The sequence below is a fragment of the Antedon bifida genome, chromosome 8 (genome assembly GCF_963402885.1).
Source record: "Antedon bifida chromosome 8, ecAntBifi1.1, whole genome shotgun sequence".
NCBI lineage: Eukaryota > Metazoa > Echinodermata > Crinoidea > Comatulida > Antedonidae > Antedon > Antedon bifida.
Window position 1 is genome coordinate 15,161,261 of NC_136233.1, and position 15,072 is coordinate 15,176,332.

The 15,072-nt window shown below is 34.2% G+C and overlaps 3 protein-coding genes across 7 annotated transcripts; 1 reads left to right on the forward strand and 2 right to left on the reverse strand.

Annotated features, from left to right (window-relative positions):
- Positions 1-29: 29 nt before the first annotated feature.
- LOC144850924 (protein NipSnap homolog 3A-like) lies at positions 30-3,745 on the reverse strand. Of its 2 annotated transcripts, none has more exons than XM_078708442.1 (6): positions 3,628-3,745; positions 2,618-2,861; positions 2,083-2,247; positions 1,533-1,694; positions 1,030-1,116; positions 30-642 (listed from the first exon to the last, which is right to left on the reverse strand). In XM_078708442.1, exons 1-6 carry the CDS (start codon positions 3,640-3,642, stop codon positions 563-565), a joined length of 753 nt encoding a protein of 250 aa, XP_078564568.1. In that variant the 5' UTR covers positions 3,643-3,745; the 3' UTR covers positions 30-562. The 2 variants fall into 2 exon arrangements, with proteins under 2 accessions (XP_078564568.1, XP_078564569.1); XM_078708443.1 differs by lacking the exon at positions 3,628-3,745 and adding an exon at positions 3,131-3,251.
- Positions 3,746-3,933: 188 nt separating this feature from the next.
- LOC144850911 (putative aarF domain-containing protein kinase 5) lies at positions 3,934-12,479 on the reverse strand. Of its 3 annotated transcripts, none has more exons than XM_078708423.1 (13): positions 12,465-12,479; positions 10,868-11,175; positions 9,482-9,746; positions 8,892-9,032; positions 8,269-8,382; positions 7,625-7,840; positions 7,134-7,215; positions 6,834-6,912; positions 6,391-6,482; positions 5,893-6,079; positions 5,366-5,440; positions 4,846-4,941; positions 3,934-4,350 (listed from the first exon to the last, which is right to left on the reverse strand). In XM_078708423.1, exons 2-13 carry the CDS (start codon positions 11,149-11,151, stop codon positions 4,245-4,247), a joined length of 1,737 nt encoding a protein of 578 aa, XP_078564549.1. In that variant the 5' UTR covers positions 11,152-11,175; positions 12,465-12,479; the 3' UTR covers positions 3,934-4,244. The 3 variants fall into 3 exon arrangements, with proteins under 3 accessions (XP_078564549.1, XP_078564548.1, XP_078564550.1); XM_078708422.1 differs by lacking the exon at positions 12,465-12,479 and adding an exon at positions 11,625-11,837; XM_078708424.1 differs by lacking the exon at positions 12,465-12,479 and adding an exon at positions 11,324-11,340.
- On the forward strand, positions 11,664-15,053 carry LOC144850923 (acyl-coenzyme A thioesterase 8-like). Of its 2 annotated transcripts, none has more exons than XM_078708441.1 (6): positions 11,664-11,761; positions 12,275-12,414; positions 12,753-12,978; positions 13,536-13,693; positions 14,078-14,269; positions 14,750-15,053. In XM_078708441.1, the coding sequence occupies exons 1-6, from the start codon at positions 11,706-11,708 to the stop codon at positions 14,845-14,847; spliced, it is 870 nt and encodes a 289-aa protein (XP_078564567.1). In that variant the 5' UTR covers positions 11,664-11,705; the 3' UTR covers positions 14,848-15,053. The 2 variants fall into 2 exon arrangements, with proteins under 2 accessions (XP_078564567.1, XP_078564566.1); XM_078708440.1 differs by lacking the exon at positions 11,664-11,761 and adding an exon at positions 11,768-11,899.
- The last annotated feature ends 19 nt before the right edge of the window (positions 15,054-15,072 follow it).

Genomic DNA, 15,072 nt, shown 5'->3' on the forward strand with positions numbered 1-15,072 from the left:
TTTTTTGCGACAAGAACCTTTAAATAATATGCAACAATCAACATATAATTTAATGTCTGTTTTATATACATAATGAAAAAATGCAGCTATCTTTTTAAGGCACATGTATAATATATGTAAAAATGTATTTTTAAATGGGCTCTCTTTAAGAAAATATAATATTAAATAAATTTGATTCAATTTTCAATACATGATTACCATAATAGCAATGCATAACAATGGAAGACTAAATGGTGCAGCAAAGTAAAATCTTATAAAGAGATGTTCATTAAGCTCTGTCTACACTATCAAAGTAGTTTGACAAAAAAGTCTGATGTGCCCAAATATGGTAGTGATATGAAATTACCATGTCCATATATGAGCACATCACAGTTTTTGTGACATAAAGTTTGATAATGTAGACTGAGCTTTAGGCATAAAATAAGTATTGAAATTGTGTGAAAAGCTGTCCATTGCAGTATTTCATTGTATGTACATTTTGCACCAGGAAAATGTTGAGATTTTAGGCATTACTGTATTTGTGCTATCAAATACAGATTTAGGCTAATTCTATCAAACCTCTTCATTGTAAAGGAGAAAACGGCATTGGAAGGAGTGCTTTAGAAGTCACATGTTCTGTCATAAACTTCTCAACTGCTGCACCTGAAATAATGTAGATTTATAAAATAAGTTTTTTGTTAAAGATAACACACATCCAAAAGTGAGTAACCAATTACAGAATGTATAAACTATTTTAGAATTTATCATGTTTATTTCATTTGAGGCTTAGGGATTGGCGCTGAAAGAGTCACAGCAAAAGTCAGGATTGACCCCTGGACCTTGGGATTGGAAGGCACAACCAAGCTAACAGCTCCACTACAACTTTATTAAAAGTTGTTTAAATACAGTAAGCACCAAGAAAATGATTCTAGACTGACATAAATCTACATTATATATCAATAAGCCCACTTAGGGGGTGGGATTATACTCCAATTGCATTAGCTGTATCTAAATTTGGGATTATACTTGTATAACAATGTGTTCAACTACCTGTTTCTCTGACCTCTGGTAAACTTTCAATTTCAGCTTTCTGTGCAATGCGGTGATCAAGACTTTCAAAATTCCACAATTGATAAACTAGAAGAAAAAAACATTGGTACAACAGAATAAATGAATCTCATATACAGTACATCAAGTTGTTTAACAATCATTTAGAAAATATGTATCTCCAGCCAGTGACCAGCATACTACATTGTTTGAAATCTAACAAAAAGGAAATATTTTTTATATTACCTTTTTTACATTTTTAATGTAATTTTTGTTATGTATTTTTCATTTCCATATGTCCTTCTTATGATCCTTGTTCACTTTCACATCTCCGATTTCTCTTGCAATGGACCCAATTGGAAATTAATTGACTTGTTGATTTTATAGGTCGTCCTTGCATCCATTCACTTTGGTTTTATTCAATTGTTTGTATTTTTTCTTTGTTATGTATTATAAATGTATTGTTGAATGGATGCTAAATGAATAAATAAATAAAAAAATCTTACATGAAGAAGATTTTCCAAAGTCTCCCATCCAAGCGCCCATGAGTTTACCATAGTTGCGTTTTTCATGAGCAGCTGCTTGGGTCAATACTGACCTCTGCATCACATCACCCCATACATGAGGTCCCACTGGTTTCATTATCATCTCCTTTAACTCATAAATACCTAAAATATATTGTTCAATAATGTATCAGTATACAAATAATGAATGTTTATGAGTGTAATGGTACAAATAATAGCAGAGGTGAACTAAGGTTATATTTCAACGAGGCGAACCAAAAAACAAAATAGGTGGCGCTGTTGTATTTCAAAAGCAATAGTATAACAAAAAATGTCCAAACCCGAAAAGATTTTTTTTCGTACCCAAAAAAGCGTACTATGTGACCCACAATCATCCACTCAAATGATTTATCAAATTTATTTAGGTACTATAATAGTATTTATCTGCATCCATATTCTTAACAAGCAAGCGATATGTGGAGATTCAGTACAGAAAATTGTGTCATTTGCTGGTCTGTTGTTTTGCTGGTTATATGTGAATAAGTTACCGTACCCGCTTCCTTGCGTGGTTGCGATTCTATGGAAGACCAGGGCATCTGTTTCATAGTTGAATTATCTTGGTATGCCAACATTTTTGTCATCTTTGAAGCATAACTATCCAACCAGTTTTGATCGGAAGCTAAATTAGCTCGAACTTTCTTACGATGAGTGAAATTATCTGAAATTGATAAATGTATATAAAAACAGCAAAGAAATCTGTAAGCAGACATATAAAAATTAACCACCAAGGTGCGGAACTAACAAGATTGCTATAATACAGTAGAACCTTAATAATGGGGATAGCTTCTAGACACAACAACAAAAAATCGTCCCCTTGATAGGATTCCCGGATTAGGGGTTGGCCGTATTAATGTTCATTTCACAGGAAGTGTCCCTTTAACAGAGGTGTCCCTTTAATAGGGGTGTCTCCTGATTAGGAAGGTTTCCACTATAGTATATAGGCCTACTTAATTTTGGTATAAAAAAAATGTATCTACACCCTACAAAATGCCTTTCCTGAACATTATTATGACAAAATGATGTCGTACCATATTCCCAGATGTGGACTGCTTGATTTAGAGCACCCAGATCAGCCAGCCAATACCCAATCAGTTTAGAATGAGCAATTCGTAGATGCATCATCTCTTTAGTCAGGCTAACATATTCTGGGAATGCACCCGGCAATACAGCATAGGTTCTTAGCTCATAGCATTTATCAAGTGCAACGGTTGATGCAGAGAAGCTTCTGCTCATTCGCGACAGATGATTGGCCATTGCTATATTCCGCAAAACCTATGAATAAACAAGACAAATTTAAAAGTGAAAATAATGAACACAACAAATAAATTAAAATGTTAACGCAGCATTCAATTATATTTTACATACATTGTATTGACTTGTATTGTATAAGAAAAATCGTAAAATGTTTGAGTGAGGCTGGGTCTAGTAGGGCCTAGCCCTATCTATCTTAAAATAACATGTGATGTGAAAGACAGCATAAATACTGTTACTGTATATTTATAATTCACACTATTCTAGGCCTAGCTACGTCTAGTACTAACAAGTTAACAACGCTTTGATATGGACCAGATCGTCCGCGTGAGTGGGTCTTGATCGTCCGTTTCTCGTGTTACTATTCTAATAAAATACTTCTACTACTACTAGGCCTAGGCTAGGTAGGCCTAGACTGAGTAGCCTAGACTAGATAAGATATAGTCTGGGCTCCAGACGGAGTTTTGTAAAAATATAAATATTTTTGCACATATGGCGTTTCATACGTGTATTACTTGAGTTTGGTTTCAGACAAAAATCGCGGTCGAAATAAAAACAAATAAATTAAAAAAAAGACAATAAATACAGACTTGGGGCAAGTCTAGATAAGATAGAGCTAACACTAACAGCTAGCCTCTATCTAGGAATCTAGACTGGCTAGGCTAGGCCTAGCTAGCATGGAGTCTTATTCTTTACTCCATGGATGGGCTTAGGCCCAACATTAGTATTTTTGTAGCACAATTAACGTCAAAACATAACATTAACAAATGAACAGAAAATGACTTACATATCTAGAAAGCATTATGTTCTTTTTACTTGTGAGATTGAAGCTTTTTTGCAGGAAACGTGTGTGGTGTTAAAGATCAAAACGGATTGTCATCAAGGTCAATGTTCAAACATTTTCCCAGGTACGTAAAAAACAAAGGATATTGAAAATACCAAAAAAAATGACCGCTCTCGCTGCACACGAGGTACTAAAACTCTGCATCTAGCAATAATAGTCTGTTTTTTTGACAGTTTTTTATTTTATTACAATATAGAAAAGAACAAAATCTGATCAAATACAATAAATAAAAACAAACAAATATTTATATTGAAAACACTTTTTATATTTCAATTATTGAATATAATCCACAAAATATTAATTTTAATAAATACAAAGAGTGCATTGCTTATAAAATACATTAATTACAGATAATTATTATTATTCATTTTTTATTCTTAATTTTCACAATTAAATCATACTTATATCTGGAAGGAAATTCCTCATTTGTTTATGATTTCCATTTATTTCCAACTCTTTGTCGTTTACAGTTTGAATCTTCTAAAAATGTTGATATTAAATAAATATTTACATTAATAAAGATATAAAATATTCTATGATGGTCAAATATAAAGTTAACATCAAGATTGTAGATGCTCTGTGATGTCTTTCAGATTCGGTATGTATCCTAAATACTGCAGGATGCCAAGGTATGAAAGTAAAAACCAGTTCTGTACTTGATTTAACCTATGAATAAACAAAACAAACCTGGATTAAAAATCTTAGCATACCAAGAATAGGAATGTATTACTATTAGGCCTACATAGTACAAATACAGTTGTTGACTCTGCTCTTCATACAGAGATATCAAGTAACTTTCAAAGTAATTTACATCCAAAATTATCCACACTATACCAGTTTTACAAAGAAAGTGTGATGTGCCCAAATATGGTAGTGATATGCTTAAATATGGTAGTGATATGACATTAATATTATGTCCATATATGGGCACATCAAATATAGTTTGATAGTTTGATAGTGTAGACAGAGCTTAAGACATGGTTGTTGATACTATACCTCTTTCATATTGCCTAGCAAACTAGAGTTTACACACACAAGGGCGTATGGTGTGCACCCCAGTGCGCATCCCAGTGTACGTGAGTTTTTCTCAACGATGTGAAAAGGGCACAAGACGTAATAAAATAATAACAACTTTTAATAATAAAATAATAATAAATTTACCGTAATTGGAAATCAAACCGGAGTCTGCCATACAATGAGAGAGCATAATTAACAACATGGTTACGTCCCTTCTGTATCGCAACACCTGAGGCAGCGCTAGAATGAAAAAATAGGTTAAGCATATGCAAGGCAAAACGTGTAAGAAATTAAAAAATGCTTTATAAAAGTTATATCGCATAGACAAAACCTTCAAACTGATGACAATTTATCTTTTATTATTTTCTCCTAAAAATAAACATTTTGTAGGTGTTTTTCTGTGCTTAATCTATAGTATCTCTCATTCATACCGATAGTCATTGAAATTTATAAAAAGTATGATGATAAATAAATGATATGAAAACAATTTATAAACTTCAACTAGATTGACAAAAAATGTGTGTGTGCTCAAATATGGTAGTGATATGTTCAAATATGGTAGTGATATGTTCAAATATGGTAGTGATATGACATCATCATGTCCATATATGGGCACATCACATTTTTTGTCACATAAAGTTTGATAGTGTAGACAGGGCTTTACCATTTAGCCATGAGTGTATAGCGATCAACAGGCATTCCCAGCTCCTTGTTTATGGACCTTATTGTGTTTACATTTCTGCAAAATATAAATATAACTGTTCTACACAAAGTACATTTTTTTTTTCAGTTGCATCCAACAGCAAGTAATTCACCAATTACAGGATGGATAAGCTATATTATAATTTATCATGCTTAAAACCAAGTCTCATTTGAGGCTTAGGGAGTGAAATTGAAAGAGTTGTGAGTGCCAACCATGGCACTAGGTCAGGATTGAACCCTGGACCTTGGGATTGGAAGGCAAGCATGTTAATCACCAAGCTACAGCTCCACTCCGTTAACCAGCTAGACAAGGGGTAGATTTCAATATTAAAATAATATAAGTGTATTTGAGTGTTTTCACTCATAAGCCAGAATTCTCAAGAATTGTGTGATTAAAGATACAATAGACAAATTATAATCTAAATGAAATAGAAAAAAAAGGACAAATAAAGCTATTTCCCATTCAGGAGAGACGTCTTAATATTTTACCTAAAAACAAGTAACATAGCCTTCGGTACTTCTTTTAAAACTTGCATGATGGAATCAAATTCTTGGCTCACACTTGTCTGCATATCTTTCATTGCCTTTTCATCTAAGGTTGCACTTATATGCATTCCCGGCCTAGCATGCATATTGATTGGACGTTGAGTAAGAGCTATGGCAAACGTCATATAATCTAAACAAATACAGGTCAAGGTAAAGACAGGTTTAAAAAAAGAGTACAGTATAATTAAAAAGCTTATATAAAAATCAATCAGTCACGTCTATTGGTCCAAAATCCACAAATATCCTAAATTCTATTCAAATGAGGTAACTTATAAACTTTACATCAACCCCTCTCTCCCCTCCTCAATAAGTTCTATCCATACAGTTAACGAAAACTAATAATTTATGATTTTTCTAGATATGGAATAGTATATAGTATGGGTGTGGGTCACATTCGACATCAGTGAATATACGCGACTAAAAGTATAATTCTAAACTAACCTTTGACCCCTAAATCTTTAGCATATTTTTCCATTCCAACAGTATCCTTGAGAACAATTGCTTTCCAGAAATTACATAATGATATACGATCCCTTAAAAACAAACAAAACAGAACATTATCAATGAGCTATTCTATTTAATAGTCTTACCCTCTCTCACATTAAATTAGCCATTCTATTCAATAGTCTTACCCTTCTTCACATTAAATGAGCTATTCTATTTAATAGTCTTACCCTTTCTCACATTAAATTAGCCATTCTATTCAATAGTCTTACCCTTCTTCACATTAAATGAGCCATTCTATTTAATAGTCTTACCCTTTCTCACATTAAATTAGCCATTCTATTTAATATTCTTACCCTCTCTCACATTAAATGAGCTATTCTATTTAATATTCTTACCCTTTCTCACATTAAATGAGCCATTCTATTTAATAATCTTACCCATCATTAAGTTTTTCATAGAGACCATGATCCAACACTACTAACTCTGCCTTACCAGACTGATTCTTTCGCACAAAAACTAAGGATAATAGAAGCATTCAATAACAGTTTAAAGGTGTTGTTTTATTTAGGATTCAATTGTGAATTAGTGCCAGGGTTCAATGGTGACCTAGGGTCACAGTTGTAACTAATCCACTCCCTAAGCCTCAACTGAGACTTGGTTTAAAAGCATGATATAGTTTTGTCATTTCCTGTAACGTGAATAAGAAATATAAAAAAAATTGACTAGTGTAATCTTACCATTCCCAGGATGAGGATCAGCATGTAAGAATCCAGTGTGAAAAATTTGCTTTGAAAACAACCAAATTAATTTTGTATCAATCTGAAATATAGATAATGTTTATTTTAAAATGTGATATATATATTAAACATATTCAAAATTAACATTAAAATCATAATTTGAAAACACTGATAAACCAGCACTATGATTAAATGATTAAATACCGGACTTTATCTCAAACGGTCCAATATTTTTTTTCATTAAAAACACAGTGTTTCTGGAACACTAGACATAAAAAGTTTGGGAGAATTGACTGTGCTACTGAAAAACTTTACTGTATAAACATGCAGTGGTGCAACGGCTATGAGTTTTCACTGGCTAAACCCAGGGGCCCTAGAGCATGAGCAGCCCAATGAAACTACCCAGCGTTGGAGGGTCCCTTAGGAGTGCTAAACCAGGGGCCTTTGGCCTGTGCATTATGCCACTCTTAAAAATAAACTTTATCACTTACGTCTGCTTCCGTTAAGCCCATTTTCTTTATCGCTTCAACATCATTAACTTTACAGCCGTCAATGTATTCTGCAGTCAGCACACGTTTACTTGATAATTTCCAGAAGATCTTTGGAACATAGGCATACGGAAGTTCACGCAAATCATACGCACATTTCTCGCTGTTCAGTCCTTCATTTTCAAAATCTAATTCTTCAGCTAATGTGGATTTCATATCCTATAAAAAAAAAACTATAGCGTCATTAATAACACATTCTTTTCCAGTAAGGTAACTCATTTTGAATTCTCAATGAATAATTTTAACTGTTGCGAATGACAATGTCAATTAGTTTTACATTCATCTGAATGATGGATGAAACTAAGATTCAGGATTCTTTAAGGAACCTTGATTGGTGCTATCATTGATCAAGGGCTTCTCCCTTCCAGTGTCCACCTTGACCAGAGGAAAGGCATGGGCCAATACGTCTGAGGCCGATACTAGATGCAGAGGCTGTCTACAATGCTGATTTCAAATTCCTAATGGGACCTCAGCTCCATATATTCCCAGATGGTCTTCAATCCAAGCCCTAACTAGGCCCAACGTTGCTTAACTTTGGTTATCGGATGAGTGTTTCAACGTGGTGAATAAGTAATTAAACAATATACCTTTAACACCCATCTAAAGTTAAACGATGGATGCATCCAACCAATCAAATCCAAGAGTATCTCCAATGTCCTTATGTCGCCTTTGTATCTATCACGTAAATCAATGTACTGTACCTAAACATTAAAATGCTCCAATATCAATTTTTAAAATTCAAATTCATTAAAGTTCCAGTTTGACAATTTGGGAACACTCACAAAAATAGAGTTAGCAAAGACCTGAATAATTGTTTCTTTATTGTGTGGCATTTATGCTGGAAAATGGGAGTTGTAGTTTGTTGGTCAAGATCCATAGCTAAAGCTCTGTCTACACTATCAAACTAGTCTGACAAAAAAAAGTGTGATGTGCTCAATATGGTAGTGATATGCTCAAATATGATATGACATCATCATGTCCATATATAGGCACATCACATTTTTTTGTCACATAAAGTTTGATAGGGTAGACAGAGCTTAAGTGATTCAAGGTGCTGGGTTCAAATGTTCAAAATGTTTTCTCACAATTTCAAAAAAGCTCTACTCCAAAAGACTTTGTGTAGAGCATCTTGTTCATCTTGTGCCACCTTATAACTATCCTTGGCAATATGTCTACAAATATGATTATCAAAAATTATTAATTAACCCACCTTGACAGCAACTTTTTTTCCGTCGTGAGTAACAGCTCGGTACACCTGGGCTAAACTTGCAGCTGCAATGCATTCACAGTCAAGCTCTGCAAACATTTCATCAGGACTTATGCCAAAATCTTCATTAAATAACTGGTAAATCTGAATTACAGAATTAGAGAGAGAGAGATTTTTATATCTATTACCTCCACCATGACAACAATTTTCACCACCTTAGATAACAAACCTTAGACTAGGAACAATTCATTTCGGAAGTACATGTGTGCCTTTCTTTAGTTATATCTTAGTGCTCATAAACCTCAGGTCATATATCATCATACGAAAACTTTAAAAAAAAATGCATACTACATATATAAAACTGCAATTTCTTTCTGGCTGTTTTACTTTATCGTTTTGACTTCATTTTTTGCTTATTTTATTTGTATCTCCATTGAGATCCAGCCACTGATACCCACAACATTGTCATTTCTTCAGTGCTTTTTTTTTTTAATCACCATTGAGATCCAGCCACTGATACACACAGCATTTTCGTTTTTCAGTATTTGCCGTGATTGTGATTTATATATCATTGTGAATAAAATATTATTAACCTCATTTGATTTCCTTGTTAAAGCCATGTCCTCAAGGTCATGTAATCTTTTCGTATATTCTTCAGGAAGTATATGGTTCATCGCAGCCAAACCCTGGCCTAGCTTAATATACAGGCCACCGTTAGCAATTGCACAATCAACAATTCTATCTGCTGCTCTCGTATGACATTCCTTGATTTTTAAATCGTACATCTCACTGTTCTCAGATAGACCTCTAAATGTCCACCAATAATCAAGTGAAATTGTGATACCAACAGATAATGATCTAAAAAGAAAACAAAGTTAAAGCATGGGTAAAATATAACAAAACAGTTCCGACAATGAAGCTATCTCTATGGCTGGTCTGTGAACAAAAAAGTGTTTAAAAAAACACGCAACAGCATACTTTTGTTATTGGCCATATGTTTATAAAATTTGTTAGCACCATGCGTAGTGCAGTGGCTGGTAAGGAGTACAACCGTCAACATCAGGGCGGTAGCCACCAGTACAGTTGGTAAGGTTTAACCTGACCGCTTTTTCACATAGGACTTTAATAATAATAATAATAATAAACAATATTTATATAGCGCCTAATGGATCACTGACCCCTCTAGGTGCTTTACATTAGACCCTAACTAATGGTAATAAACTATCCCCCGCCGGACACCATTCCGGTATTTCTTAGTCGAGGTTTCGGGGATGGAAACAATCAATAATGTGAAAGAATGTAACTATGCTTAACTAAGGTAAAACTATCCCCGCCGGACACAATCCCGGTATTTCTGAGTCAAGGTTAGGGGCCAGAATTAAGAATAGAGAGTAAATGAAGCATGCACTAACTTAAACTAGGGTTAAACTATCCCCCGCCGGACACCATCGCGGTATTTCTGAGTCAAGGTTTCGGGGAAGGAATGAATGAATAAGTTAATTAATACCAGATGAGAACAGATGGGCTTTCAGTCGTGATTTAAAAATACTGACTGAAGGAGCAAGTCTCATAAAGTGTGGAAGTTTGTTCCATAATGAAGGTGCTATTGCTGCAAAAGACCTTCTACCATAAGCAGTGGATGATTTTGGTAATGTTAGAAGACATTGATCACCAGACCTTAAAGAGTGCGACTCTGTATTCAGATATGAGCTCGCGAATATAATCATGGGCAAGTACATGTAACGCTTTGTAAGTGATCAGCGAGATTTTAAACATTATTCTCTTACACACTGGAGATTGTTCCCTTTTCTTGCAAAAACCGCACCACCTTATTTCTGGTGGCTGCAACACTGAACATGGCAACATATATATTGCCATGTTGACGGCCATATCCAATGATGATGTCAAGCAGGAGATATGTTTATACTTTGATTAACTTTTACTCATTATATACAGTTGTTGTTGTTGATTCTGCTTACCTAATAAATCGACCTACACCTTCTAACATCAATCTTTGCTTTCTTCTTTGGACATCACTGAGTGTCAGAAATGTTACACCGCCAGCTGACAATGGCAAACTGATCAACAGGAACAACCTTAGGGTTTTCCTTGATTTTATAGAGGGAGAATTTGGCTGTGAACTGTTAAAAAGTCGAAAACTGCTTCTTATCCGAAGAGGAGACGACGTGGGTAATCTTGAAGTGTTTAATATTTGAATCGATTTACTTGAAATTAGAAGACAGTTTTGTAATCTTTGTAACATGGCGTCTTCACTTGATCTCCGATTCTGAAAAAAAGATTATTTTGCTTACATAATTAATAATATTATCAAAAACTAAAACAAACAGAATACATTTTCTTATACCTTTAAATTAGGCCTACATACAATTCACATTGTTATTATTAATTGGATGGACATCGACATCCCTGACTACCTTTTTCTATCCTGTTGGCTTTGATGGCTTTTGGTAGGCACAGGTATAAGTTATATTAGCCTAGCCGGCTTAGCTAACCTTCCCAACCCAGCAGGTGGTAGGCCGGCCTAAACAACCAACCACTTCTATACACACCAAGGCTTAATACTAGCTAGTATAGCCTAGCTAGCTTCGTCGTCGTCGTATTACGGCCTAGCCTATAGCTTTATCTATGTATACAGTAGTTAATTTTGGACCTCTGTCCTATTTTTATATTATATTCAAATAACCATTAAATAATATAAAACTATTTTATATTTACCGATTGTTACTCGTTTTTAGAAAACATCAACAACTTTAGAGGTCCCGGTTATACTACTCACTTGTGTGGTGGGTGACACACATGTGTGTTTTCGAAAACAGCCCTCATACTAATATTCAAACAGAGATCGGTGGTGGGTGGTTTGTATATTTTAGAAAAATGGACGTACCCGTATCAGCTAGGCCTAGATCTTATGTAAATGAAGAGTCTCAAGGAGGGTCTTATTTAGTAAATTGTATTTTAAACCTGGAGAAAATAGAAGAGAATATATACAGGTTAGAATAGGCCTATAATAGTATTAAATAATGCCTACAAAAGTTTATGCCTAGCCTATCTGTGCCCTAGACTAGCCTAGGCCAACTCACTCTGGCTGTGTGGCTAGGCAACGCTGGTAGACCGATCGCACTGTCCTCGATCCGGTCGTAAACTACCAGGAGTTGTGCCTAGAAGTTTGGACACCCCCGGCCATAATGGCGGCGGTCCATTGGCAGTGACAGTGACTGGGACAATAATATTAATAAGCCACACATTCATTATTTTTTATTATAATACTATGTTTACTACTAGACTGTGTACTAGGCCTAGGCCTAGTACTGATACTAATAATAATATTTTGACACCTTTTTTCTTTTCAAAAATGTGTTAAACAGAGCACATCATAGTTGGAAATCAAGTAATCTTCAACGTGTTTATGGAGGGCAAGTGGTGGGGCAAGCACAGGTTGCCGCTGGTAATACAGTCAACAGTAATCTATCTGTTCATTCCTTACACTGTTACTTTTTGCGAGCAGGTAATGCAAATTGTTAATACTACAGTATTAATATTACTCTCTGTTCTTACCTTGTAAGTGAATCAGGAGGCAAGTGAGTTAATACTCGTGTTGACTGCCTCCTCTCTTGGATGTGTTAAATGTGTTTGTCATATGATTGTTTGAAATTATTTATACAGTAGTAGAACTGTCTAATGTAGTGCATTCCATATTTGTCTATGATTCTTGTGTAGGGTGCCGGTGCCTAGATATTTTGGCACGTTGTGTGCCTACTACAAAGATCATATTCCCTGCAATAGGAATCTATTTAATTTCAGCTCAGCTGTCATTTATACAATTTTTTTAAATTATTTTTGCAGGTCATCGTAATAAACCAATTGTTTACAAAGTAGAGAATCTACGAGATGGACAGAGCTATGCAACTAGACTTGTTCAAGCTGTGCAGAATGGAAAGTCTATCTTTACCATGATTATATCATTCCATCGTCAAGAGGTATCTCATTTTCAACACCAATGCCAGATGCCAGATGTTCCGCTACCTTCAAATCTGCTCTCAGATGAGCAACTTCTGCACAAACTAGAGGCGTATGTTTGCGATTACTTGAATACACTAAAATACACTATATATACAGTACTGTCTACAGATTGGATACTATATATAGGCTACTGTTATATACATAGTATGTTGTTTTGTGGAGTACTCTTCAGTTCGAAACTGTGAATTTTCGTTGTGAATACTATTAGCATTTTGCAAAGCATGTTCGTTGAATTTGTGCATTTTTTGTGTTCTTATTCAGTGTACCATGTCCCATGTTCTGCGGTACATATCATTTCAAAACCTGACGAGATCTATTAAGATCGAAAGACTGCTGTCTGAAAATTGGATATGTATATATATTTATAAACACATCAGGCAAAGAACATTAATTCTAAACCGCTCGGTGATATACTGAAATTTAATTAATTAATTTGAAACGATAAAGATGAGGAATGTAAACACGCAAATTGAATTATGCTAAATAGCAATATTTGGTTAGTGTAAAAGTTCAATTTTGAACATGAATTAACAAATAATGCTTCACTACAATTGAATGAATTTATTATTTATTAAATAAATTTGTCTTTATTTTTTTATAATCTAGTACTCCGGGTGTACCGCAGGCAATCAAGGATAGAGCACGGTCTCATTTTGAAAATGCAATAACTATGGAATTTCGACGTGTTGATCCAGTCTCGCTCGTTAAACCAACAGACAAAACATCAAAAATCGTGTTATGGGTACGAGCTGTAGGTAACATTGGTAAGAATAACAATTTTAAGGATATAAAAGCTCCTTAGCCTCTGTACTGTATCTCTGCATATGGCATTCCAGTATCATCTGTATGTTGTTAAGATTAGGATTATGATACATGCACATACATCACAATATAATATAGGACAAAATATATAATACTATTTAGTACAATGCAACCATGAAACTAAACACTACTATTTTTAAAAAGAGTTCTCTCGAAGTAAAATACAGAATTATTGTGCAATTCTCTATGAATTATGTGTTTTTGATAGAAAGTCCATGTTGAAGTTCATCAAATACACTGTATATTCTAATTCATGCCAAAGGTGCACTTTTGGAGAAATTAGTAATGTTTGTATTATTTTCATCATCATATCCTTTTCTTTGTAGGTGATGATATGAATATGCACAGGTGTGTAGCAGCCTACATGTCCGACAACTACCTAGCAACGACATGCGTATATGCTAGCAGTATCAAGGTTAAACTGGGAATGTTAACCTCCTTGGATCACACCATTTGGTTCCATGCTCCATTCCGTGCGGATGACTGGTTATTATTCGACTTTGATAGTCACTGGTCAGGTAATATACAAATAATGAATGTTTATGAGTGGAATGGTGCAAATAATGCCATGAGGTGAATTATGAAAGGTTATATTTCCATGAGGTGAAGAAATATTTACTAAAAATTGGATATACCGTAGAACTCCTGCTTTTGGACACTTTTTCATTAAACAAAAAGGGGCAATATATATTTTAATATTATGACCACTATGTTTGGTCCCAAAGGTGTCCCCTTAATAGGGGTTCAGAATATAACAAATACAGGATATATACTTGATGTATATTGTATTTTAAATGTGATTGACAATAGTGAAACAACATTTAATTTAATTAGTATATATGTATATAACTGTATAATAATGTTATATTGCATGATAGTGCATATAACCTACTTACATTAGGTTATATGCACTATCATGCAATATAACCTTATTGATTATTCTATTCAGAAATAAATGACTTTTATACATAGTAATATGTTCTATTTTACAAATGAAGGTAATGGCAGAGGAATGGCTACTGGGAAAATATGGACAGAGGATGGCAGGCTAGTGATGACAGTGTCACAAGAAGTAGTGCTACGTCATAAACTATGAAAGAGTGGTGAAAAAACAACACAAGTGATTATTATTTTAAGATGTATTGTCCACCTGAAAAAAATAATTATTATTATATTATTTAACCAATAAATTATAATTTAAGGGGAAAAAATAGTCAACCAGAAGCTTGTTATCTGGAAGACAATGGGATTCTCGTTAAATATCTATATATTTATTTATAATAATTTGAAACAATAAAGATGAGGAAATCTGTGAGAATGA

What these genes read in the sequence shown, in the direction of transcription:
- LOC144850911 (XM_078708423.1), bottom strand. Translation starts at nt 11,151, where the DNA reads ATGTTACAAAGATTACAAAACTGTCTTCTAATTTCAAGTAAATCGATT. An exon ending in GAAAAAAAGTTGCTGTCAAG is followed by an intron (nt 8,383 to 8,891) that starts GTGGGTTAATTA and finishes TTTAATGTTTAG; the next exon opens with GTACAGTACATTGATTTACG. An exon ending in ACTTTAGATGGGTGTTAAAG is followed by an intron (nt 7,841 to 8,268) that starts GTATATTGTTTA and finishes TTTTTTTTATAG; the next exon opens with GATATGAAATCCACATTAGC.
- LOC144850924 (XM_078708442.1), bottom strand. An exon ending in AGTCCACATCTGGGAATATG is followed by an intron (nt 2,248 to 2,617) that starts GTACGACATCAT and finishes TATCAATTTCAG; the next exon opens with ATAATTTCACTCATCGTAAG. An exon ending in CTTTGGAAAATCTTCTTCAT is followed by an intron (nt 1,117 to 1,532) that starts GTAAGATTTTTT and finishes TTTTTCTTCTAG; the next exon opens with TTTATCAATTGTGGAATTTT.
- LOC144850923 (XM_078708440.1), top strand. Translation starts at nt 11,784, where the DNA reads ATGGACGTACCCGTATCAGCTAGGCCTAGATCTTATGTAAATGAAGAG. An exon ending in CTGTTACTTTTTGCGAGCAG is followed by an intron (nt 12,415 to 12,752) that starts GTAATGCAAATT and finishes TTATTTTTGCAG; the next exon opens with GTCATCGTAATAAACCAATT. An exon ending in CTTTGATAGTCACTGGTCAG is followed by an intron (nt 14,270 to 14,749) that starts GTAATATACAAA and finishes TTACAAATGAAG; the next exon opens with GTAATGGCAGAGGAATGGCT.